Source organism: Phacochoerus africanus, chromosome 15 (genome assembly GCF_016906955.1).
Source record: "Phacochoerus africanus isolate WHEZ1 chromosome 15, ROS_Pafr_v1, whole genome shotgun sequence".
NCBI classification, from domain to species: Eukaryota; Metazoa; Chordata; class Mammalia; order Artiodactyla; family Suidae; genus Phacochoerus; species Phacochoerus africanus.
Window position 1 is genome coordinate 42,203,072 of NC_062558.1, and position 18,072 is coordinate 42,221,143.

At 42.9% G+C, this 18,072-nt stretch overlaps 1 protein-coding gene across 2 annotated transcripts in view; it reads left to right on the plus strand.

The window, feature by feature from the left end:
• The window catches only part of CORO1C (coronin 1C), an 80,617-nt gene that overhangs the window by 17,710 nt on the left and 44,835 nt on the right, over positions 1-18,072 (plus strand). Inside the window, exon 2 of one of the 2 annotated variants that reach the window (XM_047759746.1) lies at positions 17,181-17,380. The exons of the other annotated variant lie outside the window; for it this stretch is intronic. Coding sequence (XP_047615702.1) covers positions 17,186-17,380 — 195 coding nt within the window. The 5' untranslated portion in view covers positions 17,181-17,185. The remainder of the gene's footprint in view (positions 1-17,180; positions 17,381-18,072) is intronic. 2 annotated transcript variants of the gene reach the window in all.

The window sequence follows — 18,072 nt, forward strand, 5'->3', positions numbered from 1 at the left end:
TTATTTTTTAAGAAATAAATTTTGTAAGGCTATAGCTGACGTAGGTGGTGATTCCTCTGATGGTTCTGGACAAAGTCAACTGAAAACCTGGAAAAGATTCACCACTCTAGGAGTTCACGTTGTGGCACAGTGGTGGTTAACGAATTCGACTAGGAACCATGAGGTTGCGGGTTCGATCCCTGGCTTTGCTCAGTGGGTCAAGGATCCGGCGTTGCCGTGAGGCTCGGATGAGTGTTGGATCCCGAGTTGCTGTGGCTCTGACATAGGCTGGCAGCTACAGCTCCGATTGGACCCCTAGCCTGGGAACCTCAATATGCCGCGGCCCTAGGAAAAAAAAAAAAAAAAAGATTCACCACTCTAGATGCCATTAAGATCATTCATGATTCATGGGAAGAGGTCACAGTATCAACATTAACAGAAGTTTGGAAAAAGTTAATTCCAACCGTCATGGATGACTTCAGAGGAGGAAGTAACTGCAGATGTGGTGGAAATAACAAGAGAGCTAGAATTAGAAGTGGCATCTGAAGATGTGACTGAATGGCTGCAGTCTCATGATAAAATTTGAACAGATGAGGATTTGCTTCTCATGGATATGCAGAGAAAGTGATTACTTGAGATAGACTCTACTCCTGGTGAAGATGCTGTGAAGATTGTTGAAATGACAAAAAAGGATTTAAACTATTATATAATCTTAGTTGATAAAGCAAGCAAGATTTGAGAGATTGATCCCAATTATGAAAAAAGTTCTGGTGTGGGTAAAATGCTATCCAACAGCTTTGCATGTTACAGAGAAGTCTTTTGTGAAGGGAAGAGTCAGTGGTTGCGGCAGACTTCATTATTGTCTTATTTTAAGAGATTACCTCCAAAAAAAAAAAAAAACAGAAAAAAGGGAGCGTCCACTGTGGTCCAGTGGGTTAAAGGACCTGGCATTGTAGCATCTGTGGTTCAGATTGAATCCCTGGCCCGAGGACTTCCATGTGCTGTGGGCGAGGCCAAAATAAAAAAAGAAAAGAAAAGAAATTACCACAACCACCCCAACCTTCAACAACCACCATCCTGGTAATCAGCAGCCATCAACGTCAGGCAGGACCCTCCACAAGAAAAAGATCACAACTTGCTAAAGACTCAGATGACAAGTGGCTTTTCTTTTTCCCCCAAGCAATAAAGTATTATTATTATTATTTTTTTGCAATTTCTTGGGCCGCTCCCGCAGCATATGGAGGTTCCCAGGCTAGGGGTCCAATCGGAGCCATAGCCGCCCGCCTATGCCAGAGCCACAGCAACATGGGATCCAAGCCATGTCTGCAACCTACACCACAGCTCACGGCAACGCTGGATCCTTAACCCACTGAGCAAGGGCAGGGACCAAACCCGCAACCTCATGGTTCCTAGTCGGATTCGTCAACCACTGAGCCACGAAGGGAACTCCGCAATAAAGTATTTTTGAATTAAGGTATGCACATTGGTGGTTTTTTTTTTTTTTTAAGACATAATGCTGTTGCATGCCTGACAGACCACAGTATAGTGTAAACATAACTTTTATTTGCACCAGGAAACCAATAAGTTCATGTGACTCACTTCATTTCGGTATTTGCTTTATTGGGGTGATATGAAACTGAACCTGCAATATCTTTGAGCTGTGTATGCCTGTATGCTTTGCTGTTTCTAAAGAATTTCTGAAAATTCTGGAAACATAGGGAGATTTTTATTTCAAACAGGGTTAGTTTCATTTTCAAATAACCTTTCAATTTGTTTACCTTCAAGAGCTGGGCACCTTTGTGGACAGATTACCTTAATTTTAAAGCCATGGGTCCAGGTATTTACCTGAAAAGGCGCAATAAGTAATTTAAATATTATCCCTATGTTTTTGCTCTTTGTAGACACCCGACTTATAAAGAGAAGGCTCTTGGGAGCTGTACTTAAGACGTGGTTTTTCACCCTGGTTATTGAGTCTCTGCCCCCAGGTGCTCCTGCATCCCAGCATTTGTCCCAGTGCACAGTATCGTGGGTGTGAATATTTGATTGTGACATCTCCTCCTGGAGACTGTCAGCTCCACAGCTCCATGAGAGCTGGGCCTGTCCCCTTGCTCACCATTGCACCTGCGCATGGTCAGAGCTCGGCAAATAGTTGTTGAATAAATGTGTGATGAATGACTGGGACTAAAGAGCTCTTCAGCATTCACAGCCGAGCATGTGTGTTATGTGTATAACCCTGTGGGTGCTGGTAACTCATTCCCTTATCCTTGAATTGTGTGCGTATTTTACTGGGGGGATGTAGACTGGATCTCAGTGAAGGAAGCATTCTGTATAGACTTGAAAGCTTTAGATTAATGCATTTAATGATAATTCAAATCAATAATGGACCCTAGAAATAATTTACTTTAGGTCTCCCATTTTATAGATGAAACCAACAGCCACAGGATTGGAACAATTTAGTGGCTAGGTGACTGTGTCAGGATGAGCTTATCTTGCATCCAGGCCAGTTGTTCCTCCTCTCCTTCCCTTGGAAATGTGGTCATGAGTATGTTATTTAATCACCGCCTGCCCAGGGTATATAGGAAAAACGGAAAAATGGAAATTCTTCAGTTGAAGGTGATAACTTTGTTTTTTTGACATCGGTAGTTTTGCCTGTGGCTGGCCTTATGAGGGTCTACATAAAATGCCTTGAACACACACACACACACACACACACACACACACACAAAGATCTGGGAGTCCAGTGATTTCATTTCCTGGTATAAGTATATTGCCAAAGAATTATTAAAATTTTATTACAAGAGAAAGTGCATGTGACTAAGTAGTGGAAGCAGACTTAGCAAGTTTGAACAGTCATACACCGTGGGCTTTCCCTCAGCTGTTGATAAGAAAAGTAGGTCATCAGTATAGAAAGCGTGTTTCGAAACACACTCATTATTAATTTTTAAGTGAAATTGCTGGGCCAGTCGTGTCGGTAAAAGTTCTGCAGTTGGGAGGAGGACTCTTGGGATTAATTTGGCTCTTTGAAGAGCGAGGTGGAGTTGAGCTTTGGAGCACAGTCACCATTGGGGCACTTTGGGGAGACACGGGTAGGCTCAGAGGATTTTATGCGGTTCCACAGTGTTCTCTGCTCCTGTGTGGCCAGGATTTCTTCAGTAATCCTTTTTCAAAGCCCCAGGGATGGGTAGACTGGGCATGTTTGTAAAGATGCTGGTGATAAGCAGAAAATTGGGTGATATGAGGGGTTGTGAACATGGCATCCTTACACATTATCTTGGGAAAAATCTGCTCTTTGATCATGTAATAAAAAAAAAAAAAATTCTGTAGTTGAAGAGCCAGAGATGACCCCTACAAGCTTAAAATCTCATGTTTTAGTAACTGTAAAATTTATATAATATCATTCTTATTTATTTTAAGTGTGTTTCAGGCCGTTAGGGCCTCTCTTTAATCCAAGGGTGAGAGAGATTATTTGAGGATTTGGGAGTTTCGTATTTAGAACCTTTATCTGTTGTTATTTTGCTGTTCATGTCATGCTCATTTCTTTCTTTCTTTTTTTTTTGTGTCTTTTTGCCTTTTCTAGGGCTGCTCCCACAGCATATGGAGGTTCCCAGGCTAGGGATCCAATAGGAGCCATAGCCACTGGCCTATGCCAGAGCCACAGCAACGCGGGATCCGAGCCGCATCTGCAGCCTACACCACAGCTCATGGCCAGGGATCAAACCCGCAAGCTCATGGTTCCTAGTCGGTTTCATTAACCACTGCGCCACAACAGGAACTCCCCCCGCCTTGTTTTTAAATTACAGCCTTATTGAGTATAATTGCCGTACAAAATTGTAAGATAACGTGCACATCATGGTGATTTGCTTTATGTATTTCCACATTCATTTCATCTCTGGTCAGACTTTGTGGCAGTCACTCAGAGTTGCATGACCTACTCTTAAGTCATCAGCGAGTGCCTGTGTTGATATCAGTTTGTTTCCCACTTTTCTTTGTAAGAAGTTTGAAATGAGTACAAAATTGTACACTGTAAAAGTAGGAGTTCCTTTCTTAGAAAACTTTAAAAAGAACAAACCTGTTTGTTGTACCTCATCTTTTAGAAATCATTATTAATATGTAGACTCCCAGCTTTTTATGCGTGTCCTTTCAGGCTCTCCTTGGACATCTGAACAGAGTCCTCTGGACTTAAGTCTAAGGGTTTTCCTTTTTTTTTTTTGCTTTTAGGGCAGCACCCACAGCATATGGAGGTTCCCAGGCTAGGGGTCTAATGGGAACTATAGGTGCTGGCCTAGGCCACAGCCACAGCAATGCCAGATCTGAGCCGTGTCTTCGACCTACACCACAGCTCACGGCAATGCCAGATCCTCAACCCACTGAGCAAGGCCAGGGGACGAACCCGCAACCTCATGGTTCCTAGTCGGATTTGTTTTTGCTGCCCCACGACGGGAACTCCCAAGCCTAAGGGTTTTCAGTCAGAAGCAAAGATGTGTTTCCTTTGGCATACCTAATGTGTTCTCTTGTTGGTCTCAGTATATTTGAGTATGAACAGCCAGTTTCCGTATTTTATAAAGTGTGAGTAGAATGCAGTTTCATATTTTTTTTAATATTTTATTTTATTATTATTATTTTTTTGGTCTTTTTGCTGTTTCTTGGGCTGCTCCCGCGGCATATGGAGGTTCCCAGGCTAGGGGTCCAATCGGAGCCGTAGCCACTGGCCTACACTAGAGCCACAGCAACGCGGGATCCGAGCCGCCTCTGCGACCTACACCACAGCTCATGGCAACGCCGGATCGTTAACCCACTGAGCAAGGGCAGGGACCGAACCCACAACCTCAAGGTTCCTAGTCGGATTCATTAACCACTGCACCACGACGGGAACTCTGCAGTTTCATATTTTAAAACATGGCATCAACAGGCCAAGTGGAACCCTGAACGTGAGGTGTCTGGGCAGCACCCCCTTGAGAGAGTTCTGAGAGGCATCATTGGCTGACGTGGGAAAGCCAGATCGTATGTGTGTGGGGAGTTTGTCATGGAAAAAGTAAGAAAGTTCAGGGGGTAAAAAGTTGAACTGCCCTATACTTTGTGGTTCGAGATCATCTTGTCTCTCTCCCAAGTCCTTTATCTAAGGGCGAGTCACACAGTGTCTCTGGGCTGAAAATGAAGGGCTTGGAACGGATGACCCTTTCCATTCCAGGCTTCTGTGAGGACCCAGCTTGGAGGCTTCTTGGTAGATCTTCCTCATATTTCCTTGTCTTTTTGTTCCAAGAAACATTTAAAAGCCAAAATGAGAATGGGTTCTTGAAACAAAGCACATTTATAGTTGGCTTCCCTCATTCTTGGCATTTTACCTATTACCTGGGTAGATAGATAATGGGATGAAAGTGTTTGGAAGGCTATAAAGAGTGTGAATTTTTACCCTTACTTTTGCTGTTCTTGGGGTCATAATAAATTGAACCAACCTCAAGGCTGTTTCATACTTGCACTTAGTTGTCTTAGGTGGTCAGCAATTTTTCTAAAAAATTTTTTTTTAACACCTCAGTGTCAAGCGTAGAATGCAGACCTTTCAGCCATAGCTGCTGTGTATGAGGTCTGTTGTGTATCTGAATTTTTGCTTTGCTTTATATAAAGCAAATTGTTGCATGTAGTCTTTTTCTTCCATTTTAAAACAACTATTAAAGTAGGTAAAATTAGACATTTTTTTTCTTCTCGAGTATCTCACATATGAATCTGTTAATTAAGGAATTGGATACAGTAAAAATGATTTGTTAAGTGAACTCTTCAAGTGTCACTGGTGGGCTTTGTTTCAGAAAATTAAAAAAAACCCTCATATCTCATATCTAGGAATGATGAATGTTGAATTTTTATATTTAATCAGAGTACCTCCCATATTTGCTTTGGGTGTCTGCTTTCTTTTGAATGTGTAGTCCACGTAGGCTTACATATTACATTTCCAGCTTCTTAAAAAGAATTTCCAGCTGTTGGCATTGCCATTTAAGTAGCTGAATTGGGGGTATTTGTTTCCCCCACTGCAATCCTACTTGCCACTTTAAATTAAATAACATATCCAACTTCTCCCACATTAAAAAGTGTCTGCCATAAAAGCAGCAACATAGAAGGAACATGTTCTTTCCCTGTTGGGACCTTCTGGAGTTTTCCTGTGGTTGCTGCCGGCTAGGGGACATTCTCAGCCTCCTGAGCGCTTGAGTCATTGACGCACTGCAGGATTTCGCTGCTGGTAGGGGTTTTCCTGTATGTGTTCCTAGCAGGATGTGTTTCCTTTCATACAAATCATAGAAGTGCATCTGCTGGAATCTTTAAACAGATAGCTTCTCAATAAACAGGAAAATGTCAAAATTGTGGTCATTTTTTATGAGGTTGATGGAAGTAGACAGAATAGAGAGAAATGTAATAACATTTACTCAGGTGTTTTGAGTGTATTTTATTTGGGGTCATAACAGCACCATAAACACCTTGTCTATATTTTTTCTACCCCACACGTTTCTTGAATGGCCTGTGAAGTAAATTTTCTATGTATGACATGATTAGACAGTACTATAAGAAGCGTGCCTTTACACTTTACACTCTCCTAACGGCTCAGGATTACAACTGACTGTGAAATGGAAGCTTTATTCTGAGGATGGTTTTTAGCAAACTTTATTCTGATGCTTATAATGTAAGTCCTTAAACCACAGGCCTGATTTTTTTATAGCTTGTTCTTGGTTAAGATGTTTACCTAACAAGTAAAGAAAATTTTAATCATTTTTTTGTTTCCTTCAATGAGCTGTTAAGTATTGTAGATATTGATAGTCAGCTTTTAGATTTTCTTTACTTGAGGCTAAAAACAGGAGTATAATATCTACTAATGAGAAATTTATGTGGGAATGTAAATGGGTACAGCCACAATGGAAAATAGTGTGGAAGTTCCTCAAAAAATTAAAAATAGAACTACCATATAATCCAGCAGTTCCACTTCTGGGTTTTTATCCAAAGGATACTAAGTCAGTATCTTGGAAAGATATCTGCACTCCCACATTCATTGCAGTATTATTTACAATAGCTAAGGTGATGGAAACAACCTAAGTGTCCATGGGCAGATAAATGGATAAGAAAATGTGGTTTGATGAAATATTACTCAACCGTTAAAAAGAAGGAAATCCTGCCATTTGTGACAACATGGGTGGATCTTGAGAGCATTACGCTAAGTGAAATAAATCAGAGAAAGACAAATACTGTGTTTCGCTTACATATTGAATCTTAAAAATGAAAACCCAAGCTCATGGAAACAGCAGTAGATTGATGATTTCCAGAGTTGGGGGTATGTGTGTGTGGGGGGGGTGGATGAAATGCTTGAAGGGGTCAAAAGGTACAAACTTCCAGTTAAAAGATAAATAAGTCCTAGGGAAGTAATGTGCAGCATATTGACTATGAAAAAAAATAAAAAGTTTACTGTGGAGTTCTTGCTGTGACACGGTGGGTTAAGAATCTGACTGCAGTGGCTTGTTCTGGCACCGTGCGTTAAAGGATCCAGCATTGCCATAGCTGCAGTGTAGGTTGCAGCTTGGCTCAGATTCAGTCCTTGGCCTGGAAACTTCCATTGGCTGTGGGTGCGGCCATACTTAGATTTTTTTTTTTAAAGTTGGCTTACTACGATAGTTGCTGGACAATCAAGACCTAACTCTTAAACCTCTTGCTTGGCCTTCAGTTACACCTGGAAACTTGCGCAGAGGAGACAAGTATCTGTGTTTCATTCTTTCTTTCTTTCTTTTTTTCTTTTTAGGGCTGCACCCTCACCATATGGAGGTTCTCAGACCAGGGGTCGAATCAGAACTACAACTGCCGGCCTACGTCACAGCCACAGCAACGTGGGATCCAAACCACATCTATGACCTAAATTGCAACTCACGGCAACGCCGGATCCCTGACCCACTGAGTGAGGCCAGTGATGGAACTGCATCCTAGTGGATACTAGTTAGGTTCGTTTCTCCTGAGCCACGATGGGAGCTACCTATGTTTCTAAAACAGAGGTTTCAACCGAATCCCAGAGAGAAAATTTCACAGTTGGGCCTGAGCTCTCAACCTGCTCTCAGATTGTCTTTCAAAGACACATCAGTTTTTATTAGAATGAAACATATTCTAAAATAGTCTCATTCTTACTGGAAATATGGATAGAATGATAAGTTGCATATTATAAGTCCTTGGATAAGGTTTATAATTCCCAACATTTTGTGAAAATTAAAAACCACGTTGCATTTTTTTAATCTAAAGTCAGTTCATTTAAAAATGCATAAACTTTTTTTGATTTGCTCAATGAATGACTTATTTCTGCATTATCTCCCTCCTTATTACTATAAAGATCCTTTATAAGTGATAACTGCAAAGAAAAGGCCCAATGCGATTTGAAGAATTTGTGCATGAAAGACCTAATGAGCAGGCAGCCTGTCCAAAGTTGAACTCTGACAAGGCAATTAAAGTGGAGTATAGTCTTTCCTTGGACTTTCTGTCTACACATTAGTTCACGATTTTTTCATTACTCTTTTTAATATAGCTGAAAGTTAGATTGCTTTAGTTTTGGGGAACACTTTAGTTGTGTAATTTGGGACAAGATATTTAATTAAAGTTCTCCCGGAGTTAAGGATCTAGTGTTGTCACCGCTGTGGCTTGGGTCACTACTGTGGCCAGGGTTTAATTTCTGGCCAGGGAACTTCTACATGCCAAGGGCATGGCCAAAAAGAAAAAACAAAAAAAGACTCCTAAATTTGATTATAGACAATTTACAGATTTATAGCTGAACATTTAAAAAATTGGTGAAGCACTAATACCATTTGATAATTCTTGAGAAGAAGGGGTTTTTGCTGTTTGAGATATTTCTAATTTGTTCTGAGATAGTTTTTATTTTTTCCTTTGAGGTAATTTAAAATATAGTAAATAATTACATACTGAGGTGGGAGAACATAAAGTTTTGTAAAAGTTCCTTGATAACTGATACCAGTTCATTAATTTGAAAATTATACTTCTGGCTCATAAAGAGTAGAAAATTGATTTGGCTTTTTCCCCTTTGGGTAGGGAAACCTTTAAAAGTGGACTCTTGGAGTTCTCGTCGTGGCGCCGTGGTTAACGAATCCGACTAGGAACCATGAGGTTGCGGGTTCGGTCCCTGCCCTCGCTCAGTGGGTTAAGGATCCGGCATTGCCGTGAGCTGTGGTGTAGGTTGCAGATGCGGCTTGGATCCCGCGTTGCTGTGGCTCTGGCGTAGGCCGGTGGCTACAGCTCCGATTTGACCCCTAGCCTGGGAATCTCCATATGCCACGGGGGCGGCCCAAAGAAATGGCAAAGAGACAAAAAAAAAAAGAAAAAAGAAAAAAAAAAGTGGACTCTTTTTATTTTTGATGCAATTTTATTATTATTATTATTATTTATAATGATCATAACAATCTAATTTCACAGGATTTCCATCCCACAGCCCAAGCGCATCCCCCCACCCCCCAGACTGTCTCCTCCAGAGACCATAAGTTTTTCAATGTCTGTGAGTCAGCATCTCTTCTGCAAAGAAGTCCAGTCTGTCCTTTTTTCAGATTCCACATGTCAGTGAAAGCATTTGATGTTGGTGTCTCATTGTGTGGCTGACTTCATAAAAGTGGACTCATAATAATTGCTGACATTTTTTAGACAGTGCTTACTATGCTTCAGATTCAGTGCTAGGCACTTTGCAGGTTTTTAAGGAACAGCTTTATTGAGATATAGTTCACATGTTATATAGCTCACCTACTTAAAATGTACAGTTCAGTGGTTTTTAGTGTATTCACAAATACGTGGGAGTTCCCGTAGTGGCTCAGTGGTTAACGAATCCAACCGGGAACAATGAGGTTTCGGGTTCGATCCCTGGCCTCGCTCCGCTCCGTGGGTTAAGGATCTGGCGTTGCTGTGAGCTGTGGTGTAGGTCACAGATGAGGCTCGGATCCCGTGTTGCTGTGGCTCTGGTGTAGGCCGGTGGCTACAGCTCCTATTCGACCCCTAGCCTGGGAACCTCCACGTGCCTTGGGTGCAGCCCTAGAGAAAGACCAAAAAATAAATAAATAAATAAATAAATGTGCATCTGTCACCATAGTTGTCGAATATTTTCATCACTTCAAAAAGAGACCCTGTACACTTTAGTCTTTAGCTATAACCTTCTATTCCCCTGTACCCCCTCACCCCCACCCAGCAACCCCTGATTTACTTTCCGTGTCTGTAGATTTGCCTATTTTGGACTTCCATGTGAATGGGAATCAATATGTAGACTCTTGGAATTATTGGCTTCTTTCACTTAGCATAATGTTTTCAAGGATCATCAAAGTTGTTGCATGTATTAGCAAGTACTTTATTCCTTTTTATCTCTAATAGTATCCCACTTTGTAGATATATCTCAGTTTGTTACGCCATTCATCCAGTGGACATCCAATATATGGGTTATATTCACCCTTTGGCTATTGTGAATTTGTTGCTGTGAAAATTCCTATACAAATATTTGTTTGAATACTTGTTTTCAGTCCTTTGCGGGTATGTTCCTAATTGTAGAATTTCAGGGTCATATTGTAATTCTATGTTTAATTATTTCAGAACTGCCAGAATGCTTTCGAAAGCAGCTGCATTATTTTACATTCCCACCACCAGTGCCTGAGGGTTCTGATTTCTCTGCATCCTCATCCACACTTCTTGTTTTCTGGCCTGATTCTGCCCTGGTGGGTGTGAAGTTTTGATTTACATCTCTCCAATGACTAAGTATGTCCAGCATCTTCATTATTGAACATTTGTATATCTTTTGGGGGAAGATACCTATTCAAGTCCTTTGCTCATTTTTATTTTTATTTTTATTTTTATTTTTTTTTGTCTTTTTGCTATTTCTTGGGCCGCTCCCGCGGCACATGGAGATTCCCAGGCTAGGGGTCGAATTGGAGCTGTAGCCACCGGCCTACGCCAGAGCCACAGCAACGCGGGATCCGAGCCGCGTCTGCGACCTACACCACAGCTCACGGCAATGCTGGATCGTTAACCCACTGAGCGAGGGCAGGGACCGAACCCGCAACCTCATGGTTCCTAGTCGGATTCGTTAACCACTGCGCCACGACGGCATGACGGGAACTCCCTTTGCTCATTTTTAAATTGGATTATTTGTCTTTTTGTTGTTGAACTGTAGGAATTCTTTATGTATTCTAGGTGCAAGTGCCTTGTCACCTATATGATTTGCAAAAATCTCCTTCCATGCTGTAGGTTGTCTTCACTTTCTTGGTGGTGACTTTTGAAGCACTAAGATTTTTAATTTTGATGAAGTCCAATATGGACTTCAAAATGAAGCATTTGGAGTTCCCAGGCCGGGGATCAGATCCGAGCTGCAGTTGCAGCCTATATCGCAGCTGTGGCAACACCAGATCCTTTAACCCACTGTGTCAGGTCAGGGATTGCACCTGTATCCTGGCACTGCAGAGACACTGCTGATCCCAATGCTCCACAGCGGAACTCCCTGCCTCACTTTCTTGATTGCCATTGCTTTGTATAAGTTTTGCAGTCAAGAAGTGTGAATCTTCCTAATTTGTCTTTTTTTCCTCAAGGGTGTTTCGGCTGTTATGGGGCCCTTTGCAATTCCATATGGATTTTAAAATCAGTTTGTCAGTTTCTACCAGGATGTTATGGGATTCTGATAGGGATTGCATCAAATCTGTACCGCATTTTGGGAAGTATTGTCATCTTAATGCTAAGCTTTTTGATCCATGAACATGTCTTTCCATTTAATTATGTCTTTAATTTCGGCAATGTTTTCAAGTTTAAGTGTTCCACTTTCTTGCTTAGGTTTATTCCTAAGTATTTTATTTATTTTATTTTACTTTATTTTATTTTTAAATTTTTGCTCTTTTGGGCCCTACACAAGGCTTAGGGACATTCCCAGGCTAGGAGTTGAATTGGAGCTACAGCTTCTGGCCTACGCCATAGCCACCACAACACAAGATCCGAGCTGTGTCTTCCACCTACACCACAGCTCCCAGCAGTGCTGGATCCTTAACCCTCTAAGCTAGGCCAGGGATCGAAACTGCATCCTCATGGTTACTAGTCAGATTTGTTTATGCTGCACCATGACAGGAACTCCCAGTATTTTATTCTTTTTGATACTGTTGTAGATGGAGCTGTTTTCTTAACTTCTGTTTCCCATTGTTATGAGCGTACAGAAATATAATTCATTCTTGTATATTGATCTCTTATTCTACAATCCTGTTGACCTGGTTTATTCTATTAGTTTTTTAGTGGATCTCTTAGGATTTTCTATTTGTAAATCATGTCAGCTGCATTCAGAGATAGTTTTACTTCTTCCTTTCCAATCTGAATACCTTTTCTTTTTTCGCCTAATTGCTCTGCATAGAACTGATAGTATATTGTTGAGTAGAAGTGGCAAGAGTGGACATCCTTGTCTGATATTTGATGTTAGGAAAAAGACATTTCACTGTTGAATATTGTATTAGCTGTGGGTTTTTAAAGAAATCAGTTGCAGGAAGTTGCCTTCTATTTGTTGAGTGTTTTTATCACAAAAGAGTGTTGAATCTTTTGTGTGTGTGTGTGTATTTTAGGCCTGAACTTTCGGCATATGGAAATTCCCAGGCTAGGGGTCCAATTGGAGCTGCAGCTGCCGGCCTATGCCACAGCCACAGCAATGCAAGATCTGAGCCACGTCTGCCACCTACACCACAGCTTGCAGCAACACCAGATCCTTTAACCCACTGAGCGAGGCCAGGGATCAAACCCGCATCCTCATGAATACTGGTTGGGTTCTTAACCTGCTGAGCCACAATGGGAACTCCAAGAGTGTTGAATCTTGTAAGATACTTTTTCTGTCAGGTGATCATATGATCTGTTTGATTGATATATATTACATTAGTGGATTTTCAGATGTCAAACCAACCTAGCATTGTTGAATAAGTCCCACTTGGTCATGGTGTATAATCCTTTTCATATGTTGCTAGATTTGGTCTCCTAGTATTTTATTGAGGTTTTGTTTTTCTCCTTTTTCTTTCTTTCTTTCTTTTTTCTTTTCTTTTTTGGCCACCCTGCAGCATATGGAGTCCCTGAGTCAGGGGTCAGATCCAAGCTGCAGTTGCAACCTAAGCCGCAGGTGTGGCAATGCCAGAGCCTGAACCCGCTGTGCAGGGCCAGGGATTGACTGCGTCCCAGGGCTCCCAGGACACTGCTTATCACATTGTGCCACAGTGGGAACTCCTTATTTTTATTTTTATTTTTGTTGTTGTTGTTGTTGCTATTTCTTGGGCCGCTCCCTCGGCATATGGAGGTTCCCAGGCTAGGGGTCGAATCGGAGCTGTAGCCACCGGCCTACGCCAGAGCCACAGCAACGCAGGATCCGAGCCGCGTCTGCAACCTACACCACAGCTCACGGCAACGCCGGATCATTAACCCACTGAGCGAGCGCAGGGACCGAACCCGCAACCTCATGGTTCCTAGTCGGATTCGTTAACCACTGCGCCACGACAGGAACTCTGGAACTCCTTATTGAGGAATTTTGCATCTGTATTTATAAAATATATTAGTCTAGTTTTCTTGTGATGTCTTTGATTTGGATAGCGAGTAATACTGGCCTTGTAAAATCTGTTTGGAAATGTGTCCTTTTATTCTTTATAAGAATTTGAGAAGAAATGGTATCAATTCTTTAAATATTTGATAGATTTTAGCAGTGAAGCCATTTGGATCTAGGCTTTGTCAAATATTGTTTTTAATTCTTATTAAAGGTATCATTTCCTTCATTTTATAGATGAGGAAACTGAGACTCAGAAAGGTAATGGCAGAGCTGGGATATGAATCTTAATCTTATGTCAAGCACTAGGATGATAACAGTAGCTAATATAGTTAATTATGTGTTTCTAACCACACTGGTATTTTAACAAAATAATCCCCTGCCACAGTCCCATCAGCAAGTACTCACTTAGTGATCACTTCAACTTTACTGTACCCATTTCCAAACAGAGAATCTGACACTTGAGGAGACTGTGATTTGCCCTACTGAGCCATGGCCAGGAAGTAAGTGGTAGGGCTCTGCTTCTCACTTCAAGGCTGCCTGACTCTGGAGGTGGCCCTGTTAATTGTTTTTCTCTGTTGTGTGCAGTGAAAGCAGCTGTGCCGCATGTGGGTAGCTGAGCCCAGATCAGGTACAACCTTGGAAGTGAATGGCCTGGCCCGGAAAGCCCAGCACTGTGGAAGCCCCTGCTTTTCTCCTTTCTCTCTGCTCTGTAGCTGACACTGCTCTGCGGCTGTAGCAAAAGAACCTATATGTCATTCTGATTTTGTGTACTTAGGATGAAAACCTGTATAGCATATGTCGCTATGTGTAATCTATGACTTTTAAAGGTATTTTAATGTGTAAGCCAGCCAGTCGATTTCTGTGATAGTTTTCAATAAAGACATTCAAAGCCCTTTCCATATTTATATTAATATTCATATTGTTAGATTAGATGGTGTTTGAGTGAAGAGGAAAAATTGTCTCCATTTTTCAAATTAGACACTTCCTCACATGTCCACTCACATTGAATAGTGGTCCACAGAAAGCCGATCTGATATCTCTGTGTGTACAGGGACTGGATGGGTGGTGGACCTCACAGAGAGTAGGGAGGGTTGACCTCCCGCAGGGTCAGGTGGCTGCTGTCTAGGCCAGGCAGCCAGTGTTCTGGGAGCCCCTGGAACAAGGGACTCAACTCTACAGAACCAGGTTGTCCTGGTCGCATCAGCTGGTACTGGTGCTCTCCTGTGGGTGTACCATCCTGTCCAGGCCGGCCATGTGGCTTCCTCTGGGGCTGGGCAGGGGACTGGCCCCTCTCTGACTGTGCAGCCCTGGAGGAGCAGAGCTGGGTGTCTAGCTGCTTCTGCTCAGGCCTGCAGTCAGTCTTCCCTGCAGCCCCTCTCCCCTATCTCTGCCTTTAGAGATATGCGCTTTCCTTTCTGGGTGCGTGGTGGTTTCATGGTGGGCCTGGTGTCCTCCTGTGAGCCTTCCCTCCTGAGGCCCAGCTGAGCAGAGAGCGCTCCCACTCCATTCAGTTACGGGTGCATGACAACTTTCTGTCTTTTACGGTTTGTGGTCGCATTTGCTCTCTCATAGGCTCCTTTGCAGTATCCTTTCTCATGTCCTTTGGTGTTTACACCTGCTTTTATTCCTTTCCTGTCATTTTATTAGGATCTGCAGAAGGAGTAGAGATAAGTGCCATTTGTGTTTGTTTCATAAATTACCTCTCCGGGTCCTTTGTGTAATTTTCTATTGGAATTTTCATGTTTATTCAGAATCTATAAAAACTTTATACATGACGGATATTAACTCTTTAACATATGGCGTGATTCTCACTTCGTCTGTGTTAACTTACTTTTGAAACAGTTGCTGGAAGCTAACGTCGAGGGTTCCAGCTTCTGCAAACTTGTGCAGATAGCAGGGTGGGGAAGTGGATCCTGAGACCAGCTGGCTGTGCGTGAGCTTTTGGGTGGATGTGTTTTCCTTTTGGTTTTCACCACCTCGGGGAAGCCGTCTTAGCTCCTCCAACCTGAGAGGTATGTGGACTGTTTCACACATGGAGGACCCTGGCCAAGTGGAAGCGAGTCGTTTGCCATCTCCTCGACCACTTTCCCTTAGCTTCTGGTCCCGGTAGTCAGCTGGAAAGGCCTGGCAGCAGCTGGTAGAGGAACACGGGTGCTCCCCAGGCTGCCAAGGCTTTGTTGCCTCAGCCCAGCCGCATGCCCCAAGCCTGGAGAGAGGCCACCCCTGCACACGCCTTGAAAGGGTAGAAGGAGACTGGCAGGACTTACTGCCTCCTGCACTTTGCAGCGGGCTCAGGGCCACGAGGAAGGGACTTGGTGGGCAGGAATTCGCAGCAGCCCCACCTGTGTCCCATCTGGCGTGAGCGGACGGGTGGTAGTTAGCCCCCCTCTGTCCTTAGGGGGTCAGAGGGCTGGTTTTCAGCTGCACTGTGAACGTTTGACCACGTTCTGTTCCCACGTGTGTTTTCTTGGGGCTCCTTCTACCCTCGCCAGAATGAACGGAATGTCCTGCATTAGCAGACAGGAAAATGACATTGCCGTGCAGCCTAGGAAACCTCAGTCAGGTGGGGCCTTGTTGATCCTAAAGTCTGATGTTGTCAGCGCACATGTCTGTTGGACAGCTAACTGGAATTAAGGGTCTGAAATGACCCATGAGGAAGCCCGTGAGGAGTGCTAGCTTGGTGGTACTTCCTGTCCCCAGATCCTCTGGTTTATTTGGGAAGTGGCTATGGTGAGTGATCACCTCTGACATGACCCCTCCCTGAGTTGGTCTTTTCTTCTGTCTCACTGCCACCTCATGATCAATCCAGGCCTTTCTCAGGCCTGGTTTTCCATCATAGCTTCTTAGCCCAACCCCTTGCTTTTTGTACCTTCCTGTCTAAAAGGTCCAATATGCTACAGTCAGACCTCTTGTCATCCTCGTCTCTGCTCTCCATCACAATTTTTTGCTACTCTTTTCCAAGACCCGGCTTTTGACTCTTGGTTGCAGTTGGGCTCCTGGTAGTGGTCGGCACCAGTTTAATTCTGAGTTGCTCGGATTATCCTGTGTTGGAAAGCTCTTGAAGACAGAGGTGGTTTGCTTGGGTTGAATTCTCCACTGCATATTTGGTCTTGTGGCAACACTCGTGAGCCGGCACTGCTCTCAGACAGCAGAGTGCTGATGTCTGGGGAAAATGCCTAAAAGCGGAAAAATTACCTTGGCAGACTGAGGAAAAAGGCACAGTATCATAATTTGGGAGAGGGAGGGTTCTTCAGCTTCAAGTCTACAGATAACTTCACTTTGGAGTTTTCTTATCTATAAAGAGGGGAGGAGTTGGAGCGGGTTGTCTTTAATTCCCACCCAACCCTGAAGGACTAATTTTCTTTCATTCTTTACCTTGATCTTTCTCTTGAAATTAAAGCTGATGAGCTGTTTCTGGATCTTAATTTAGGAATTTTTCATTTCTTTGTAATTCTTTCCCTGACGCATTTTGCAGTTTTCTCTGGGTATGTGCTGTTAAAGGAAATTTGGATTTGCCATTTGGCTACTTGTAAGGAGAGCAGACAAAATGCCATACTATTCTGGGGTTTTTTGGGTTTTGTTTTCTTTTCCACTAGGAGCAAGTAGAGCTTTCACTTGAGGGCTTGACTTTAACATAATTTTTGTTCTCCCGCAGACACAATGAGGCGAGTGGTACGGCAGAGCAAGTTTCGGCATGTATTTGGACAAGCGGTAAAAAATGACCAGTGTTACGATGATATCCGGGTTTCTCGAGTGACCTGGGATAGTTCCTTTTGCGCTGTCAATCCCAGATTTGTCGCCATAATCATAGAAGCTAGTGGGGGAGGAGCGTTCCTTGTGCTCCCTTTGCACAAGGTAAGTAATCTGACTTTCCATCCTCTTAGACACTCTCTGGTAATCTCTGTTTAGTCCGCAATAGATTGATTTTGGAGATTGGTAGTTCACTAAGCATTGTGTGATTTCTAGGGTCATTAGACTCTGATGTAACTGAGGTTAAGTTCCACACGCTTTACTAACCACATCAGGTTTTCTCTGACAGAGAATCATTAAACAGAGTGGTGAACTCTTCTGGGTGGGCCCTCAAGGGATGGAAGAGATTCTTATGATGATGCTGTGAGCATGGACAGGCATATTAGTCTTATGATCTGGTTAGTAATCATCCATTTTTCATAAAAATTTTTCTACAAAGTACAGTTTTAAAAACAGTTACATTTTGGAGTTCCCTGGTGGCTCAGCAAGTTGATGGTCTGGCGTTGTCACTCCTAGTTACTGCTGTGGGAACCATGTATATCATGGGTGTGGCAAAAAAAAAATATGTTTTTAGGAGTTCCCGTCATGGCTCAGTGGTAACAAACCCAATTAGTATTCATGAGGAGTCGGGTTTGGTCCCTGGTCCTGCTCAGTGGGTTAAGGTTCAGAGTTGCCGTGAGCTCTGGTGTAAGTTGCAGATGTGGCTTGGATCACACATTGCTGTGGCTGTGATGTAGGCTGGCAGCTGCAGGTCCAATTCGACCCCTAGCCTGGAAACTTCCATATGCTGCAGGTGC